Source organism: Branchiostoma belcheri, unplaced genomic scaffold, assembly GCF_001625305.1.
Source record: "Branchiostoma belcheri isolate BF01 breed outbred unplaced genomic scaffold, Haploidv18h27 scaffold33, whole genome shotgun sequence".
NCBI lineage: Eukaryota > Metazoa > Chordata > Leptocardii > Amphioxiformes > Branchiostomatidae > Branchiostoma > Branchiostoma belcheri.
The window spans coordinates 1,356,706-1,379,236 of record NW_017803943.1 but is presented as its reverse complement, the minus strand read 5'-3'; the positions used below and the strand labels follow the sequence as shown (position 1 = coordinate 1,379,236).

Sequence of the window (22,531 nt, the reverse complement as noted above, 5' to 3'; positions counted from 1 at the left end):
TCTTATGATTGTACCGGAAAGTAACAAGATCCAAGATTATAATCAATAATATATACTGTTTTAAATTATTTATTAACATTACATTATCAAGTCGCCAGACATTATTGAGAGTATAATCTATACCACAGTAAATTGCATGTCTCCAACAAGTTGTATTTTATCAAATACTGTACTCTAGACTGCTTTTGCTCTATTTCTTCAAGAGATAATTTTCATATGTTCATCTGCCTAACTCTATGACATAAGCTGCCTGTAATATTTCTCTCCTAACTGTTTGATGATAATGGTATATCACAGAATACCCACCTATGCTCATCAGATCAGAAGCTAGATCATTATACACTTCCCTAAAAGCAAATCTATCTATTATTCTTGGTTCTTACTTTTAGTCAACCATGACTAAACGTGTCTTTGGTTTTTATGTAGTTAATTGTTACCCATGTTCTCTTTGTATTTGAATTGTTTCATATTTCTTGAATAAAATTCTTGAAAAAAAAAATCTATCTAAAAGTATCTGAATTTTTAAGACACTACAAGTCCCAACTTTAGCAGTGTGTATTGTCCAGTGGTAGCAACCCTGAATGGACCATAGAGGTTGGGAGTTTGAATCTCAACTGTAGTCGCTCAACCGACATGCACACTACTGTAAAGGGTTGTAGTCCTTAGGCCGTGGTCCTATTCATTGTGCTTGTCATAAAGAGCTAGGAATTTCCCTGGTACAATGAACCTGTAAATATACTGTACATAGCGTCTGTCTTCTCTGTTACGACCAGAGGGAGATTATCTTTTCAGTGAGCTTAAACTGGATTGAGATCACTTTCCAGTCCAACAATGGCTTAGAGAGTATTAAATGCTATAGGCACTAGTTAATCTTCAACAACATATACATGTACATTGTGTACAATGTTGGACCAGGTATATTCAAAGGGAGTTTGGTTAACCATTGTCTGTGGAAGTTGTCAATACTCCCTTTCTCTGCACTCCTACCAAAAATAACTTCAAATCCAGAGGGGACTTAGTCTGACAATGCTTCCACATATGAAAGGCAGCTGGTATATGAAATGATGAAATTTTAATGCAAAATTGCCACCTTAAAGTTCATGTTAGTCATACAAAAGTTTTTTCTGTGACAAGAACATTTTCAAACATGAAAGATTCCAAGCCTCTGGGGAGTATACAATGTATAACGCAGGATGATCACAAAGACTGCTGAAAAAATTTAGATACCACATTAACAGGAATGTTAACAGTAATGCTACAAGAAAAAGATGGGTTATAAGAATTGTACAGTTACCATAACACACAAAACAGGATAACCCCCCTTCCTGAAAGTAGTGTCCTCAGCTAAATGACCAAAGGCTGTTGTGAAACAAACACTCAGTGACACATTTGCACACCTGAGTTTTATGAAAGCCTAATTTTCATTTGGCCAAACACACCCCCATTTTGACAGAATGGTAAAACCATTCACTGTGGCTGAAACCAACTGAACCAAACAGTTTTCCCAGTCTAATAATAGGTAATGATTTATATCGTGTCAAGGCCATCTCTTATCAACGGCACGGATTTTAGCACCCCAGGAAACAAGGACTGTTTACTCTGAAACTAGCGTACATGGGAATATTAATCATCAAAACTGTTTGAGGGAAAAGTGCTAACTTTATGTACACAGTTTATGGTCTGAGTGTCTATTAGTAACATTAAAGTCCTCTGTTTTCATGATTGTCTTTCAGCTAATATAAATATATAGGAGAATTTACTCAAAAAGATCTGAAAACCAAACTTATGAATTGACCTACGGTCCTATCATTGAATTGGTCCATTCAAGGGTTTCTATTAGGTCTGCCAATATTAAACTAGTCAATTCTGCATACCACATATGACAAACAAGTAAAAGTCCTGTCATGCTTTGTGAAACATGAGCTGTTTATTATCGTTAATGCACATGTTTTGGTGCCGACTTCTCGGCATGTCAAACCATTGTATAGTTTTGAATATGAAAATATTGGATGAGCCCCAAGATTGCTTGGCATTTGTGTTACTGTCTGTCTTTCTGTCTGTCCAAAGCATGTCCTAAAGTGACCTGATCAGCTACAACATGAAAACAATGTCATGACCATTTACTATTTATACTGCTTAACACTGCTGTCAACAATGCACAAAAGATCTGGGGACAAAAGCTTTGAGTTAAAAGAACTGAAAGGCACTGCAACGACAAGACACCACCTGTCAGGACCACACACTGACACAAAGACCAGAAGACACGAGGATTCAAAAGAACTGAATTTCACAGTGCCTTTAAGAACAAGCCACAATGACAATGTGTGGAGCATTGATACAATGTACTGACAAGTGTAATACATGATGTTGCGGCAATTGAATCTTTACAATAAGTTAAGAGCTTACAAGGGCTTTCAGAAGAATGCTTTAACACCTTGATATCTGATGTTATATTGTACAATTTGGTTTCTTTAAATTCAACAGTTTTGTTATATGACAGTCTTAGGTACCGTACCCAGCAGAATTATATCCAATATGGAGAAGCAACAATCATGTCTACAGTACAATCTAGACAAAGTGCTGTTTTGTTGTTGTTGTTATGTTGTAGATAACGTCAGACAATACAGTGCATGAAGCTATGATTTACAAGCTGCAACATCATTATATTCTATTTTAAATATTTAATGACGATTGGGAAATCCCTCTCCTCAAAAGCAACAGTGCCAACACAACACGGGGTAGTACATAATAAAACATTATGTACCAAGCATGTGAGTGTACACTACGTACCAGTGCATGGTGTGCCTCCGCGGCTGCAGGTAGTGCCGGCTACGAGTGGGACTCCGCCTCACCGCGAGCAACTTCCCCTGGAACGAGTGCAGCATGTCGTCCGCTTTTCTTTTCCCCCTCGCACAAAATAAGGATCTAATTCAACTGGTCTGATGTCCGGACCGTGACAGTTAAACCATGAGAATCTCGCTGACCCGGTTTCCAGACAAAATCTTCTTAGACAAACAAAGGTTCTCCCTGGAATAATCTGTGGTTGTGATGGCTCACTGCAGTATTTCTGGCAGTTATCCGATGAGGTGGATTAGATATCACCCACTCAGCAGACAATACAGATATATCAGACTCAGTGAACTCCCGTCACCACACAAATAAGGGAGATCATGTACACAGACCAATATAGCTGTCTCCTTCACCTCCCCTTCGGTTCGTATTGACAGAGACGTTGTTTTGCCAAATGACGACAATCTCAACCTTGTCAGCTCACATCAAAGATGTAAACGTTCTTTTATCCTAAATCTTGGGGCAGTATGTCCTGGAACAGCAGGTGCCTGTTGCTAGGCAACGTAGTACCAGAGAACGCAGTTGTCAGCTTGTGATGGACAGGACTTCCGTCCCCATTCGGCGACAGGTGGCACCAAAACACAGCCGCCTACATGTATGTTATATTTTCTAACCCGTCAATCAAAGTCAATAAATCGCTGCCAACAGCTTGCAGGTCCGAAAAGCTGGCCTTGACCCTGACTTTTGTTCAAAGGTCAAATGATACTGTTGCACAGCTGCCAAAGTTTAGTTCACTGTAAAATCTGCCAATTCCATCTAAAAATTAAGAAAAAAACGAAGATGAATTGAAGTCTCACATTTCCTGCTGTCCATAGTGTCCTGAAGATACATGTATTAGGTCTATAATGTCCGGTGATTCCAATCAGAAGAGGACGATTCCCTCACAAAGAACTTCTCGTCCTTATGAAATGCCTTTAAGATGTTGCTAGTGTAAAGAACCTGTTCTCCTGGAGTCCGTCCAGTCTATGCTCGGAACACGTAATTCAGGCAGCTGTTTGCACCTGAATAGCTCCTCAGAAGGCTCAGAACCACTCTCACAAGCAACGATCCTTATCGTGTCAGATGTCTCCCTCCCTCGATGTATCAACTCAAGAGTGACACATAAGGTCAACAACCGACAGTAGCTGTGATTCCGACGACTCTTCAATCAGAACTCGGATCATCAAAGTATGTGGACCTCGCTCACACAAGGAACAAACGCATCAGTGCGGCCCTGGAAAAGAGTGGGCAGCGGAGGGTACGTCGGTCAGACATTGCTGTGGATGCTCAGAGCAGGATTACACTGCATACTGCTGACATTAAGACTAAGCAGTCAGGCATTTAGCGGCTAATGCTGTCGTAATGGCTAGCACTTGGTCTTGCTCTCAGGAATGGTCCACTAGTATCCTCAGCTTATAGGTGGGGAAATTAAACTTCAAGTAGTCATAGTTCTGTTCATGTTTCAGAGGAACTTTTCTTTGAAAGTCTATCATATTTACTTCTCATTTCAAGTGTTATGTTGGATGTCGAAATAAGATGTGAGGCTTAATTAGATCCAATCTAACTCCGCCCCCTTTCAAAGACATCAAATAGACCAGCCTGGAGACCTTTATGTAAGTTGTGGGAGTTTGATCTGTGAGGTTTATGATGTATAAAAGCCCTGAATGGCTTGTGTGTCCGTGTGTACACAACCTAATTGACGTCAGAGCTGAGGTTAGCATACCAAACATTACAGCTTGGCCAGACTAATCATCAACCCAATGTACATACCATATTGGCACGTCGGGCGGCTGAAAATCAAATATTTGTTCAACGAAATGTTAACAGAGAGAAGGAACAAATATGTATAAGCCATAAATGAAACTAATGTATAATATTAGCATGTATTTCTCATGTGGCCCTTTATAAATAGGTTTGATGACATTCCCTTTTTTTCATTTCTGTTTATTATTCATACCTTTTGCCTTCTTTTATACTAATGCCCTAGGGGCTGTTTCCAACATGATTGTGTACCGCTTACCGATTATGATAACATAAGCAAGTCCTTTTTCTTTCTTTGATGTACATGTAGCATTTTTGGTGAATATTGATTGTTGTTCATAATACTTGCAGTTTATGTCTCACCAACTTATGGGAAATTGCACTATGTATACATTGTTATTTGAGCTCTTTTCATATTTAGCTTTCATCATTGATAATCATATAGTGGCTAAAATTTGACAGCTTAAAGATTGAATGTGATGTTGGTTTTACTATGCCAGGTGTTTCTGATACAAATATTATTTTGAAAATTCACGAAGATGCATTTGCCTTATGTATATGTAAGAAACATAAAACTTAAAAGCCCTACATTTGGCAGCATTTATAGCAGCAATGCTTGTAGTTTGATGCATTAGAGATTTCACTTTTTGGAACCTTCTGACCTCAGCATTTAGACCATGGCCAGAAGTACTGACATGCATGTATATGAGATGGTACTTTGTAGCTTCATGTTTTACTGGGGCTTTTAAAAAAGGCAAGAAAAAAAGATGAAAATGTTTTTGAATAGAAGAAATAAACTGATTCTATGGGGTCACATACATGTACCTGTACATTTCTGACATTTATCTGGTTTATTGCCTGAGCCATCAACTACCTACATATTAAAGGAAAGAATATTTATCTGCCAATTTTCTTGTATTACAACCTATAAACTATTTTAGTATTGATTTATTTGCAATCTGTGTTGTACACTATGCCAGACAAAATGCATGCCACACTTCCAAATATCTCTCTGTTGTTACCCTTAGTTTCTGCTGCAATAACTGAAAGGTATGGTAGAGGGAGCTACTGCATAGTTCAAGTTGCAGAGAAGGAACTCAATGCAACAAGCAAGGGGATTTGTACAAAGTAAAATTATAATGAAACATTTAGAATGGTGGGCATCATTCCCTGTCAATATTTGACATGTATAAGATGAGGATCTGAATCGGAAAGTTACTTTAAAAGAACACAAAATAGTAGACAAGTCTCTAAATCTGCATGGAATCAAAATGTTATGACACCATTCATACATGTAGCACTGAACGTTAGCAAACGTGCATCATAGAAATTTCTGCAAATCAACACTTGATATCATATTCTTTCATTTTTTAATAAACATAACAAGCTCACTCATACATATATATAAAAAAGTTATTGATTTGAACATGTCCGTCCCACATAATCTATTATTAACATGGAATGTTATGTAGATTTTCATGTTTGTGTAAATGTGTGTTTTCACATGATTGTGTGTATGTGTGTATGTGTGTGTGTATGTGTGTGTGTGTGCAGATGTTATTTCAAATTGATCCAGGTTACTGACACTGTATCACATGCAGTAACAGATACAGAAGAAAATACACAAAAAGGTCTAGGTCAATGTCACGGTCAGAGAACAGTTTGATTAAGTCGACATGCAAGGGTTTGTTTCTAACCATTGGAGCAAATATGACACCAGGGATTGACAGGCAATCACTATAGGGTCAAAGGTTAAAGGTCAGACTTACCAGCACAGGTGACCTCTGACATGCAAGGTTCAGGTTCATGAAGATGTCATCAGGTCAATGATGGAAAAGAGGGAAGAAATGACACGGAGAACACGAGCAACCACTATGACATGGGGAGACAGGCACTTACACTAAACTTCACACTCAACTGGCAGGGGGAAAAAGAAAATATTAATTTTAAAGAAAGAAAGAAGAGACCAGGAAGTTTAGGATAAGGAATGACATTGAACAGAAATCAGGGTTATTGTAAATAATGTCAATAACAACTATCTTTATCCACTGCAAACAGAAACAAAACATATCTGTCAATCACTGAAGAGACAGACAAACGAAGAACACATTTCAGCAGCAAATGCCTCAGAGAATGCTTCCTGCAATACAGCAAGAAAACACCGGGCGGCGCTCTTGCAATACAGCATGGCAGTTGACTACATCACTGTACACATCTAGGCAGCGAGGGAGGGGAAAAGTCTACAACCTACTGTAGTACTAACAATATATGCTAGATGGCATTCATGGGTGAACACCTTGAGTTGTCTTGGTCTTGGCTAACTGCACAACGGTGGCAGATCCTCGGCGGCTTTCCGTCCTCAAAACTCCTGCTCTTCAGCCTGCAGACACAAGGAGGCACTGCTGTACAAGGGTAGTGTCAGTGGAGCTAAACTCTACTTTCTGCTCTACTTTCTGGTACTTTTGCATAGTTTCTCTTTAACTGGTAGTTTGCATAGCTCTTGATAAGCATGGTCTACAATACAACAGCTTTGAAAGAAAAACAAAAGAATATACAGTAACACCTTCAGGTAGTTTTGCATACTTTTTGACGACTCATACATACTTTTGCATAGTTTTTGATAAGAGAAGTTTACAGTAGAACAGCTTTGAAAGAAAAACAAAATAATCTAACTTAACTTGTTGATAACTTCTGAATCAGTCTGTATTGTTGACTCATACAGTCTATAATACAACAACTTTGTATGAGAAATATTTCCTTACAAAAAATTTAACTCTACTTTCTAGTACAATTCTTTTTGTCGACAGAATATATCTAGAATAGCAATTTTTTGCTATTGAAGTTTTGCCATTTGCAATAAAGGATCAACTATTGAAGTTTACCAACTTCAGTGCCAGAGTATTGAGGTTTAGAGATAGTTAAAAGGAGGAAAGTGTTTGGAGGACCTGCTACCATGTTCTTGGGACTTAGGTTGTCATCATTCTCACCTACACAAAATATGTTCCTTAGTACCAAGAACAGTTTCAATATTACTGAGGATCCACCACTGAAATCCTTGCCATTAATATACAATGAGTTCTTCAGCACTGAGGACAAGTCCAATATTACTGAAGATAAGCAACCAAAGTCCTTGGTTGCAATATACAATGAGAATCATCATGAACTATACATTCTTCAGCCCCAAGGACAGTTCCAGTAGTATTGAGGATTGAGCACCAAAGTCCTTGGCAGAAATATACAATGAGAATCAACCTGAACTATTTAAAACACAAGGACAGGTCCAATATTACAGCCACCAAAATCCTTGGCAGTATTGTAAAGTTGAATCATCCTGAACTATACATTCTTCAGGACCAAGGACAGCTCCAATAACACTGAGGAATGTGTCTTCAGGACCATTCCCTATGTTACTTTCCCATCATCCTGACCTAAGCTTCACATGTACTTCAGCACCAAGGACAGCTCCAAGAACAGTTCTAAGATCATCCTGCATCTATTTCCTCAACTTAATTTCCCTGTTACTAGTACTCTTAGGTCATGGGACAGAAATATTCTCTCACCATTACATGTTTTCAGCACCAAGGACAGGAACAATGTCTGGATCAAAAATGTCGTCAAGATGCATTCTATTTAATGATGTTGATTATTTTGGCTACCGGAATGGGGTCATAACACAGGCCAAAAAGTATCATATATTGTGCTGTTTGTTTCTGTCCTCTTGTGGGTAGAAGCTGACCTAATCCCCTCCCCCGTGTAAAACTTTTTTTCTGATGCTCACTTAAGTTTACTTTGGTTGAGGAATGAATACCTGCCTGCCTACCTTTTAACAATACAGCACTTAGAGAATACCCCTGCTGTTCCACAAACAAAAGTGAACGTCCAGTAAGACAATAGCACTGCCAAATCCAGGCCACACCCTGATATATGAGGCCACTTTACATGGGGAGTGGCACAGAAACCATGGGTCAGCTGGCACAGGCTTAAACTCATCTAAAACTAATATCCCAGGTCAAGCCGGGGCTTTGTGTAGAAACCTGCTGACACGGCCTGGTTATTAGGCCTGCCAGTCAAGCAGTAAAGTGCTTGTATTCCCCCAGATAAAGACAGGTATGAACCCCAGGGCTGCGTGTGATGAAGTGAGGTGCCTGTCTGTAGGGAACCGGCTCTGACCCGTGATTATTACGGGCGGCCCACCAGGATCCAGGAGCAATTAACCCAGCCACTCTGCACTGCACTGTTCCAAGAGAAAGTAGGACGGATGTTTAATGATAACTGACAACCTGTATAGGTAATGGAAAACACAGATATCAAGTCAACTGTATATGCTAACACCCTGGCTCTTAGAAAAGATGCTGGAGGCATATGCTCCTTTGAGTAAACTTTATTCATGCCCACCTGACATCCTATATCCCAGTAACTGTTCTTTTGTTTCCGAATATTTTGGCTGTAGGGTTCCTGTTCCAGATATCCTGCTACCTTAAAAACAGGAAAACTTGTGCTAATGATCACCTTGCATAGCTGGACAGGTGGTTATACATTTGCAAAAGTTTGACTGTTCCTCAGTGTTCTATCCAGCCAGAAATATTTTCTGTCATCTCAATTTCACCCTCTGAAAAGCTATTTCCTGCATTTTGAGGGTTACACTTTGCTGTTAGATTAAGCTTAGTTTAATGATATCTCTTTCCATATCTTTACACACCAATTTTGTCTGTCAAAGATGATGGATTGGGCACAAATTTTGTATATCATAAGCATCAAAATTCTTTCAAATGATAAAAAGACAGACACTGACTAGAACACTGCTGTGCCTACATTGCTTAATATATAATTCATGCTTAGACAATGATGTAGCTTAGCCCACACCTTTCTCTGTGACGAAAACCTTTTCTTACTGATATTCGCTCCATGTAACTGTGTGTATCAGGGAACGTAATCCTATATTTCCAACTTGAAACTCCGGATAATAATATTATTTTGTTAGATCCCAGAAGCACCATATCAAATTGCTGCAGCTTGCAGATGAAATTTGTGTTGAGCCTGAGTTGATATTCAGTGTGCTCTGGAGTTAACCTCAGCTGAGCTGCCTATCAGACCAACCCAAATTTCATTTTGTCTGGCTTATCCTGTCTATACTTCCCATTACTCAATGTAATAGCCATATAATTGAAGTTCTCCATATCCAATAGAAATGGCTTAAAATAGTCTTCTTGCAACATCCGCTATTTTCACACCAATGATTCCCAATTTTGTAGAAAGTTTAATCCAAGACTTAGATTCCAATCTATCTGTATAGTCATTATAACCGCCCTTCGGCATAACACACCAGGCACATATCACGTCAGCAGCTGGCTACATTACAACTAGAACATCTAACTCTAAACATTGTTTAAAGCTATCTAATAATAATGCCTCTACTGTACTAGGTGACAGATTCTAGGTGATGAAAGTCATGCAGATCACTATTATGCAATCAGCCCTTTAATGCCTACTTTGAAAAGCATGAAAAAATTGAATCCTCAGAGAATATATCCAGTTGGCTGATTTATTTATAATTAGTATTATGTAAGACTGTGATTGCTACATGCATGAATGGCTCTGACCTTCATCAACTTTAGGCCTAGGAAAAAATTCTTCAGCACCAAGGACAGGTCCAATATTACTGAGCATTGGCCATTAAATCCTTGCCACTAGTATACAATGTGAATCCACTAATATACAAATTGAATGTGAATCATCCTGAACTATACATTCTTCAGCACCAAGGACAGTTCCAATATTATTGAGGATTAGTCTCCAAATGTTTTGTTTCCAATTTTCGAACCGACCCTAGCAACATCCTATTGACCTGGTCCTTGAGATAGTCCCAATTTACATTGTTAAAGTCTATTTGTAGGAGCATTTCAGCCGATATCTAAAAAATGATTTTAAAAAAAGAAGAAAATCCCTATCTACCAACCCTATTTTTTTCAGTACTGAAACCCGAAACACACAACACAAATTTTTGCTAGGCCTAAGTTTGCTTCCAGATTCAGTAAAGGTGAACATTTTACAATCTAAGGATCCATCGTCTCATGAAAGGTACGAGTCCCAGGAGGCAATTCCACCATAGCTTTACTTGAAGCCTGTTTGAGCAAACCTTTGTTATGGTTATAAGCACCACCCACTCCCTACATCTCCACTTGTACAGCTGCCAAACCCATGCTTTAGCGGACGGTAAGTCAAGAGAATTCCCAGAGGACATCACAGACTTTCAGTTAAATCCTGAAGATCCAGACTCTAAGACCTTGGATTGACATCCCTTGTAGGATAAAAGTGAGGTTATTTAGAGGCAATGCAACTACATGTAGTAGCAACCTGAGTAACGGTTGTCAGAAAAAACTTGAAGACTGTAGTCCAGTTTTCTAGCCAGCTCCTGTCTTGACAAATTACTATTAATACAACAATTTAGACATACTTTCTTTACCATGGTGGTATAAAGAAGAGAGACATTTAGAATAAATACATAATTACTTTACCTGTTATACTTAGTAATGAGTGAATCACTGTGTTTGTTTAGGAAAACTGACATGACGAGAATCAGTCTGGAAGGGTTGAATCAGACGTTAACCAGTGATAGACATTCTGGCACCACTGCTGTATGTCTGCAGACACTCTTCAATCATGTACTAAGTCCCAGAGACGCTACAGGCTTACTCCTAGAGGTAATTTTTGTTTGAGATTAAATTGTTCTTATCAAATAGCTATATAACAATCTGTGATGAAATTGTTCAGTGTACCATTCAAATTTCATTTCAGGTTCTTTTGTAAAGTTTTAAAACTTGAAGACTTGATAACGCAACATTTTTTTCCTGTGCGTAACACTCCTAAAGCACAGTTAAGGAAACATCATGCATTTAGCTAGCCCTTTTGAAAGAACATCTCTGCATGCAACAGCTCATTATTGTTTTGAAAGAAGAGAAACAACGCATGGCTTTAAATTGAGGGAGATCAAAATTACTGCCCTACAAATGTCCCATAAAAGAAAAAAGCACTTACCCCAGGTAATGTTTCAAGTTGTGACTACTCCAAAAATAATCACATCCATCTATCAATATGAATAGCATGCAGGCTTGTTGATTATGGTTTCTCATAATAGAAAGTCACGTTAATTTGACTGGGGAAATCTCTTGCACAACATGTACAACAGCAAATGGCGGCGTATCTATTTCTATTTGCAAAACTATTGTGTATCTTGTACTTTCCCTTAAGGCTTAATTAAATCACAACATATTGTGAAGTAGCAACAATTGGATCACTGAGTCCTCCTTCATTACTAAATTTTCTCTATACTTGTGTATAGCCTGGTATGTAATATCATAGAATGTAGCAGTGGATTGTTCTAGATTTCTAAGACAAAGACTCATTTTAATATGCGCTGTACAGAAAAATGAGGTACAATGTAAGTCCCATTGTTACATTTTGTTTGGAATAATTTAACCTTGAAATTTTTTTAAGATTGTGATAATATCATAGAATGTAGAAGCAATGAATTGCTCTAAATTCCTTGACAAATATTCACCCTGGTGCTCTACAGGAAAAAATGGGGTAAGCCCAATTGTTCCTTTGTGTTGGAATTTACAGTTAACTCTGATACAGAAGTTTTTTTATCATGATAGAATTATATGAGTCAGGGTCGAACAAGCCTCTATGACGGCATGAACTACAACCATAACCAACAGTACAAAAGAACCTCTGACTTCCAGTCTCCGTGATAAACCATCACGGCATCCTGGGGGTCAATTCCCCGTAATTGGAAGGACTTTAGGACGACTACAATCTCATTCTGCCTCTTACCACCCCCACCCCACCACATTAAAGCATTCTGGTGTGAAATTAAATGGTTCTAGCCCAGTGGACTCTGCCATTGCTGGAGTTGAGGTGTGAATGGTTATCTATTTCTTTTTCAGATGAGTCAGGGAGGCAGCTGGTACTCAGAGAGTAAATGTAGGACATATGGGTTTTACGTGTTTAATGATTAACTTGCAATGGTTAGCTGACTCGTGGATATCCTGTTCTGAGAATGCATGCCTGAGGTAGCAGAATTGTGGCCACGTCATCAGAAAAAGATGGAAAGAAGAAAGTAAACGGGGAGGAATACTCCACAGAAAATGGAGACAGACTCTAGTGTTGCCGATCGTATTTGCTCTTTATTCGAGACCGTTCTCTTTCCACTGCTCCAACCTTCTGTCTCTCATAATCCAGTCTCTTCATTCTTTCTTTTTATCTTAGCACAGAGGATCCTGCACATTCATGTAAGACATTATGTCACTAGGTTAAATGGCACTTTTACTTTCTTCTTTCTGTCTTTTACTGATAACATGGCCACCGATCTGTCCTACATTACATGAGCACACGTGATAACAGATCAAGACCTGTGTGTTGGAATGACGAGCTAACATCATGACAATTCCACCAGTAAGGCTCATGAGAGACAGAGGCAGATTTTCCACATTAATCACAATCTGTGTTTCAAATCTCTCATTCCAAATGTTCGCTTAAGTATGTGACACGGAAAGTTGATACATTTGGCTGGCTTTCAAGTTTTCAATGTCAAAATGCCTTGAAAGCGGATTACAGAGTTTTCCGAGGTGAAGGCACGGATTTAGGGGATTTTCCGTTACGAGCTATGTCACATCAATCATTTTTATATAACGTGTACATGTATGTCTTAGCTAGTATATGGCACTAAGGCCATGTTAATTTGATTATAATGTATGGATGACATCCTCTTGGAACCCCCAAACTGATTTTTGCGTGCCAATAGAAAAAGTTTGGAAAAAGAAAAGTTGCCTTCACTATGAAATCTATGTGATCATGAAGGCTGAACAAATGACTAAACACACAGAGTGTGTTCTGTTCTTTCTCTTTGGAATTGATTTTGGCATACTGGGACATTAGAATTGTTTTCCAATATTTCTTGCAATTTGTGGCATATATTTGCTCATTTTTCAACTGCTTTATATAATTGTATGATTTACAGTATGGTTGAAAACTTTTTTATTTATTTTTGGAAACGGACAAAAATTCATGCATGCACGGATATCATCTATATATTATTAACCAAATCAACACGGTCTAAGGTTGATTAATTTCAATTTGATTGCCTTCCAAATATCATGCAGTTTTCAATGTCAAACCATTTCTAAACAGACTACAGAATTTTGAAATGCGACATCCTGGATTTAGAGGCTTTTCCCAGTGATATTCCCCTGTTGAGGATAAACCCAACCAATTCATCTATTAATGACAACTTTGACATCGGCTAAATCCTGGTGTCTGAAATGTCTTCCCTCTGGGAATGTCCCTGGCAGGTTATTCATAACACAAAGGAAAAGGAATTTAGACCAATAAGCTTAGGGTATTTTAACAACCCAGTACAAATCTTTGCCTTATACATTGTACATGTTACAATTGTTTGCAATAAAATTTGAACACTCAGACAGATTACACTGTCTGGTGGGCTTCCTTGTAACTAATGTAAGATGTATGAAGTGGTAAAAAAATTATTGCTTAGCATACCCTGTCGAAATCTATTTCGTTGCCCAAACACCCATGTCCTACTAAAAAATCAGACCATAGCATGTCCACAACATGAGATATACTAGTACCATGTACGCCACTGCAGTACCGTACAAAGCTGCCAGGTTTACCTTAATTGACTTACTAGACCTTTGTCATCCCAACTTAAATCTACCAAATATCATAAAGTACACGCACAGCCTAAGTTATAACCAGTTAAAAAGTTGTGTACCTAACACATAACCTTCTCGACGAAGGTAACTATTTTTAGTCAAACACATTTCATGACAACACTTAGTTGATGTTAGTAAGTTGTAAGTTGTAGATCCAGAGAAAATGTCAACGTGATAAATTCCTTCCACTGGAAAATCTTCCAATCTCCTGGGAAATGTCAGCAAAGACAATTAAATCTGACTATAAATAATAATTCATAACTTTCACCAATCCTACTTACAATAAATACATTTGTGGATTCTTTATTCATTCCAAAACAAGGCCTTGAAATAGTAGTAGTGTATATGCATCATAGCGCACGTAGAATTGGGGCTGTGCAGGTGTTTTTGATGTCTAGTTACCTGTACCTAACTTGCAATGGTCCATGACTTTTCTTTGCTGCTTTGGCTGTTACCACCTATGAAGTGTAAAGAAGTGATGGGAATAGTGTCTGAAAACCTTTCAGTATGATCCACCCTTCTCAAAGTCTGAGTGGTGCAGGTAAAATTTGTCTGGTGCAGGTAATTTTCACACCTACACCAGTGTGTAAAAAAGTATTTCAAGCCCTGAAAACTGATGACAACCTTCAACGAGCAGCCAATGATTTGTTCTAGAAGTAAAAAGAGACAATTGCAATGTACTGCCTACTATTAGACTTCCAGTAATCACCATATTATCTGACATGCAATAACATGATTAACATGTTTCATAATAGGATTCAAGCCTGTCAACCTGCTTTAAATAATCAACTTAATGTGCTTTTATATCCAGAAGATCACCGGTTGGATGATTGATTAAAGGATGTCATGTAAGCAGAAAATTTCATGACAAATCCTCCTTAACTGGACTTAATTGTAAAAGTTGCAAATTCAAAAAGATACACCGCAAGTTGTTTCCTGTCATGTTTTTTAAAAATGTTTTTTCAATTAGGATTATTTTCAAGACTGTCTACGACTGATACTCCAATTCTGGGTACCTTAGCTTAATTTTGAACTAAAAAATCCGAAAAAGTTGTCATAAAAATTCTTGATATTTGCATCTTCTGTAACTGTGTATAGAGACTTTCCACTGACTCCCAATATTATTGTTTTCAAAATGTTGATGTTAAAGCTTTATCTCTAAATAATTGTTTTAGATCCTAAGAACCAACAAACTATCACAGGCACATTTCTGCTGACTCATATGATGGTAAGCTATTAACATCTGTAGTTCCTCAATATAATCCTTAATACCATAGGATTTATACTAAGTTGGACTTAATGGTGCTGATGACACGCAAGGATCTACTTTGACATTTAACCTTTTCTCTGCCGATGGACACAATTAACAACACAAATTCGTAACTCCACAGAGAAAAGGTTAAAACCTTTAAAACTTTTATAGATTAAGAAATATTCAGCACATTCATAGTCTTATTAAGTCCAGTCAAATTTGGTTCATGTTACCGGTATATGTTGGAACAAAGTTGAACGTTAACAGTCTTTCTACTAGGCCCACGCAGTTTGTTCGATGAGTTTTATTTCCCATATTTTCCACTACTGTAACTCACTTTATATTCCTGGTAGCAAAATTTCACGGTCTGAGAAAAATTGACATGTTCGCAGAACTATATGTTCGCATCGAGGGCAGATGAATAAGAAAGAAAGTCTGCAAATTATTTGTTTGTGGTAATGAAACGTTTGCGGTACAGGATGGACCACAAAAACTGTGAACATAAATAACTGCGAATATAAAGTGATTTACAGTATACTTTTAGTATGTGTCCTTCAACTTCAGATGAAACTCAGAGGAGTTTAGATGCAAAAATGATTTTCTTGTCAATCAAAGATAATCTAGACTAGACACCCAATCTAGGAGGACTGATGGGGACGTCTTTACTCCCGATTGCCTTGACAATTCTAACATGTCAATTTCAGAAACGTCCGTATGAAATCCCATCTATATTCCACCCTGTGATAACAGTTTCTCATCTCGTGTCTTACAGTCCCAAATTGTATATCTGACTGGTGCAGATAAATGATGGATACATACTGTGATCAGCTACGCGTGCACTGATGCAGACATTTATTACTGACATCCTCAATTGCATGATTAGCTAAAATTACACGAACAAATGTAATCTTATCTCATTAGCCTAGTTCCATCCTACTCTAGCTTTGGTTTGCTCCATTGATTGCTTCACTGATAACTGTTAACAGACAATTGTTTGGCACATGAATATAATGCAAGAACTCTGATTGGCTCAAAGTTGTCTGTGACATCCTATCATAAACCAATTAAACAAGCAGATGTCATTTACTGTTAGTACCTCTCTTGTATCATTAAAAACATTTCAAAATGTGTTGTAATTTCTAACTTTTTTAGCTTCTGACAGTTAAAAGAGGATACTTAATGATGAAACAACAGGCCAATTCATTGTATAATTCATAAATGATATAAGACCTATTGATAAAGGTTGTGACACAACACAGCAAGGCATGAAGAACTGCTCAGAGCTGTAAGTTTCAGTTTAGTGCGACAGAATACATGACATTGTGGATACACGACGGAAAGGAAAAATGATCAAAATAGATACCTTGATTTTGGATGGAAGGAAAGATTGACAGTTCGGTTGATGTAGGAGGGGCTGAACGACAGAGTGATTGAACGGCCACCCTTCCTGTTCGCCAATCAGAACAACAGAAAAGCAAAACAGTAAATTAGAAAAGCTGAAAGGGCAATGAAAGAACTCAAGGTCAAGTGGCAAAGAAAGCATACAATAACAAAATTGTCATTAAAGCATACATGGAGCATTTGAACATAGTATATGTAGCATGTTCACAACTGAGACATACAAAAGTACAAACAACAGGTTCAAAAGCTCAACTGGTAGCACATATACCAAACATGAAGTTTGCTACGTGTTTAAAAACTGGTGTTTTACATGATTGTGTGTATCGGTGAACTACTTACTAATTTTGACTACTGGCGTGCTGCTACAATTCCTAATGTGTAACAACTTTCTTCCACTCAAAATGTTTTCCACTTGCAATTACTAATTTGCCAAGTTGAATTTTCCCAGATATACATACTTTTCCTGAACTACAAAATCATAGAATGGACAAATGACAAGTATGTGACTGTTAAAGTACCTGATCAGTTGCTGACACTAGTGACAGTCTCATTTCAGTAACAATTCAGTAAAACAGCTGAACTGTCACAACTGTAATGCAGCTGACAAGTAGGTATGCTTCCTAAAAATTATTCAGACTGATCACTTACTGACAAATACTTGTCAGTACTGATATGCTACTGGCAATTGTGTGAAGTTTTACAAAATGTTTGGCCCCTCTAACTGTACAGTCACAATGCTACATGTATCAAATGATCTAGTCCATTCATACAAGATCATTACATGTTACTTCCTTAGGCCACACCAATTTAATTTCTTGGATTTTTCTAGAAAAATAATGGAGCGGGCGGGCGAAAAAAAAATAAAATAAAATAAAAACAGGCCTTAAGGCATCCTATTATGGCCCAAAATGGGATGATAGGAGCCATGAGGTCAACACACCAGGCTGGTTCAAAATTTAAACGATGAATTTTGAACTTTTAATGATACCATTGCATTGAAAGATGGAATAACTGTAACAACTAGGATGAAAAGGACTGTTTTCAACTGTTCAGGGCACAATAAGAGCATTTTGCAGTTGATTCTGAATTTTTATTTTTATTTGCAAATCAGAAAAAAATGAAGCGGGCAAATCCGTTACCCAAGAAATTAAATTGGTGTGGCCTTATCGTCTGCTATTAAGTCCATTCAAACGGAATCATAACGGCCACATTAACCCTTCATTATATCCACCTCATTAAACACCAGAGATAAAGTCAGAGACTGGGAATGGTTGGAAAGATAACGTCTTCATGCTGAGAGTAATACATGTGATAATTCTTCAACTTATCAGTTAAAGTATATTACTCATGTACAGGTGCGAAGATTGCAGTAGAAAACTAAGGACAAAAATGCTGTTGATTATGTTCATAACTCAACTGTACTTCTTGAACAAGAATCTTGTATGGAGACCTCCTTGGCTCCGTTCAACAACTTCTAGTTAACTACTAGACTAAGTACTTTTTGTGTATTTTACCTGGAAGCCAAATTATGTTTTGTGCTGTTTCTCTTATTGTTATATATTAGTTCTTCTGTAGCAAAACCATTGTCCAATTAATCTTAATAATACATGGCTTTCAGACAGGATGGAAAGGGAACTAAGAATAAATTATGAAATAGTATGACTACCTGAACAATACGCTTGATGTCATTAAGCAGCTAAAAAAGAAATCATCTAGGATCAAAGAAACTCTACTGGTGGTAAATAAAAGTTGAAAGAAAAACTGTCAGATTTTTATGTGATCAAAGTGACATCAAAATCAGCCTGCAGCTGAATAATAAAACAGAAAAGTCATGAATGTTAAAAAATACACAAAATGTTGAGCCCTACAGAAGATTATAAAACACCAATGACATATAAAACCTAGCAGCAAATAGTAAAAGACAAAAAATGTTGTCACTGTACAGCAAATGATAAAAACATAAGACATGCCTAAAGCCCACACAGGGTCAATGCTAGAAAATACACATAATGCTGTAAGTTGTGTAACCCTGTGGTACAAAATAAAACAACCATGAACTTATCATGGAAGTTCATCTGTGTTGGTAGTAATCACAGTATAGAATCAGCTGCTGAACTTTATTCTATAACATAAGGATAGACAAGGATCAAATTTTCCATGGCAATCTTCCTATGTATACGGTTGGTAATAAAACTGTAAATCAGAAAATGTTGTGACCTCATGTGAGCTATAAAAGAGACATAACATTCGATCATTCTGTAGCCTTCCTATAGTTAAAAGACATAAAATCTTGTAGTTCCTATGGCAGATAATAAAACAGACAGAAGATGTTGTATCCCTACATTAGAAACCAAAATTATTACTTAACGAACGCCTTTCCAATTTGCCCTGCAACTTCAGAAAGCCGTTAAAGTCTTAAACAAAATAAACCAACAGTACAGTAATAAAATACAGACAAGAAAAGTTTGTAACATTGTAAAGTTTTCTGTAAACTGTGCTGGCATTTGGAACAGCATCCAATTTGGAGACCAATCAATTCTAATTGTATGTGATATTTAAGATTTATTTTACTGTTTAACCAATACGATTTACAGTATTTTACGATGATTTTCTGATATTGAATGGAAAACTGATTCGCAAAAACGGCATTTGCTTTCATTCATAACAGTCACACATAACTTTCGATATTGGCACTTCGTGCCAATTTTAGTTTGATATTACTTGCTGTGCTTGAATAAGAATGGTAAAATATTGTGTCATAAACATTAACTGAACCATTTTTAGCACTAATCTCAGAAGTTACAAGCTTGGATTTGCAATATTGAGATAATACTATCTTACGCTTAGGAGTTTTGTGCAAATTTGTTGGCAAAGTTTGCTAAGTATAACGTCACGTAAAGAGACACGAGATATGTACAAAAAGTAAACATTTATACTTGCAGTAAATGTTTCTGAAACTGATTATTATCTGTTATAACCAATCCTAAATCGTAGTAGTTTTAGGGGTTGCATAAAAGTACCGCGTGTTAAGTAGCCTCCTGTGCAGGCTCCGGGGCGGGTGGGAATTTTGATACAGCGTTTTGAATAGTTTTTAACGCGTTATTTTACACGGGCGGAATGGAACCTTCTCTCGGCGGCTGGTTGTAGGATGGCCGCAACTCGATGGCCGGCTATTAATTAAAATAACCCGTTAAAAACTCTTCAAAACGCTGTATCAAAGTTCCCACCCGCCCCGGAGCCTGCACAGGATGCTTATGTTCAACGTGTCAAGGCCACACAAAGTCATTCTATTGCTATCTCGACTATCAACAAATAAACAAAACAGATACCTCGTGGTTTTGTGCAACTTTCCTACCAGCTGGGCGCCAGTTGCCTTCATTCGTTAGGGTCAAAGGTCATAGAATTTCGCCTGATTATTTTTTAGCGTTGCGTTATATTAGTACAACTGATATGGCCTAGTTGAAGACGAACTGTAAAAGTCTCACTTCAAAATCAAAATGAAAGAATTATTGTCTTCAACATGCGTGGTCGACATCAAAGAACCATAATATAATGCCGTAACTTATAACTTTGTAACTTTTCACCATTGCGACACCGAACTTGGAAACACATTGGTTAACCCAAAACACTATGGTATTTATCACGGCGTTCTATTCAATGCTCAGTTGACAAATTTATACATCAAAACGTCAGATATTTGAAACAAGTGCATTTTTACAATTTCCCAGATGTATTCGCCAATATCTTTTATCCGCGTGCATGGCACTTTCGAGCCGAACCACATACGTTAACGTGTCAGGTGACTTGGTGCATGAGCAGGTGTGTGGCTTTGATTAACGCCGTGGTATCAGCAATTTAGGAAGAAGTGGTGACTTGGGGATTTTGAATTATTAACAGTCAAGCCTTCAAGTTCATTGGGGCTCCCATACTAGTGTATACAAATCAGATGATGACTCCAACACAGTACGCCACATAGAAAAATATATAACGTCAATCTAATCTGATTGTCTTTCACAAGGGAATACGTTGGTCTGTGGAGACACAAATTAGTATTGATTCGTCTTAAATCAAAACGACGTCACAAATCCTTTGTTTTCTTTGGTGGTTAATATTTTCCAGAATCTTCCCATCAAATTGCATTTCATATGATTATAAAGACGTAGGTTGTTCGTTATCCCGTGTAGATGTAGACGCATAATTCGTGATTCAGACGCTGGAAGTTTTGAGACGGCGACTCAAACTTAAGTACAGCTAAACCCATTGTCTGCGATTTGCTTTGACCCTTTTGACTTTGAAGCCATCACTACCTTGAAAATTGAATATGGCGTCAATATCATAAGTATATTTGTTCCAACGATGTGTCTTCCATATGAAGAATACAAACACGGAACACTGATAGAAGGTCTGGTCCACATGTAATAACTGCATTTACCATGACAAATCATGATAATTCTGTGTAATTAAAAACAGTCTAGGTAAGATAAATTTAATAGGAAACTTTTAAAAGGACCGTCGGAATGTTTCATCGGCAAATTTCCTATTATTGGGCGGCCGACTGCCAGTGCTCGTACCAATCATCTAGACAATACAAAGGCCATGCTGATTTGATTGTATGGATGACATCCTCTGGGAACTACAAAACTTATGCGAGCGTGCAAATAAAAAAAGTTTGGCAAAAAATGCCTTCCTTATGAAATCTACGTGGGTCAAGAAGGTTAAAACTTAACACACGTGGTATGGTGAATAATACAATGTAGACTCTTCGTTTAAATTCTCCTCATTTTAGTTTCTTCTTTTCCTTTGGAATTGATTTTGGCATTCTACGACATTAGTATCGTTTTCCAATATATATATTTTTTCAATTTACGGCATATATTTGCTCATTTTGCAGCTGCTTTGTACGATTTACAGTATGGTCGAAACTTGTTTTTGAAACGGACGAAAATTCATGCGTGCGCAGATGTCAGGATATAATCAAGTCTATATAGATGCCATGCTATCTCCTCTTAAATCATAACCTTAACCAAGATGCATTCCTCCCACAGTCGCTACCACCAGGTATATAAGTCACGTGACTTTTGGAAAGGACGCGCGACTTCTGAGCTCCCAAACAATGTAATTTTTTGGCCTTCAGAGGTCCAATTGAGTTTGAACTTTGAGCCTATTCTGTTTATAAAGTACTTCTGATCTAGTTCAGAACGTTTTAGCACGTATTCCGTAGTTTTCGTCTAGTTTTCGTTACTTGTTAGTTTGACACATCGTCGAGAGCACAACAAGCGTCCAAGATGGCGACCGCCGCGTCCCCCTCCCTACAGGAGAACAATGGAGCCCTGGACACGCTGCAGCTAACGGAATCGGCGACATACTCCGACGCGCTTGGATCATACACCACGTTCATCCAGGAGTATCACCAGGAACGCGAGTTGTGAAGAAGCTGAAGCCCGCTGAGAGGAGAACTTACAAGTTTTCCAAGACCGGTGACCAGTTCAAAAAGGTGAGCATCGACTTTCTCTCCTACCTCGAGAACCATCGGCACAAAACTACCAGACTACCTACG

General features: G+C 37.8%; 1 protein-coding gene across 15 annotated transcripts in view; it reads right to left on the bottom strand.

Moving 5' to 3' along the window:
- The window catches only part of LOC109475178 (cAMP-specific 3',5'-cyclic phosphodiesterase 4C-like), a 222,234-nt gene that overhangs the window by 101,566 nt on the left and 98,137 nt on the right, over nt 1–22,531 (bottom strand). For 7 of the 15 annotated variants that reach the window (XM_019775724.1, XM_019775716.1, XM_019775714.1 and 4 more), the window contains exons 2-3: nt 16,937–17,020; nt 6,887–6,970 (exon numbers count right to left, since the gene is read on the bottom strand). The exons of 4 other annotated variants lie outside the window; for them this stretch is intronic. In XM_019775724.1, the coding sequence (XP_019631283.1) occupies nt 6,887–6,970; nt 16,937–17,020 (168 nt within the window). Of the gene's footprint in view, nt 1–2,790; nt 3,581–6,886; nt 6,971–16,936; nt 17,021–22,531 lie in introns of those variants that run through there. 4 more of the 15 variants (XM_019775718.1, XM_019775722.1, XM_019775719.1 and 1 more) reach the window with 3 other exon arrangements.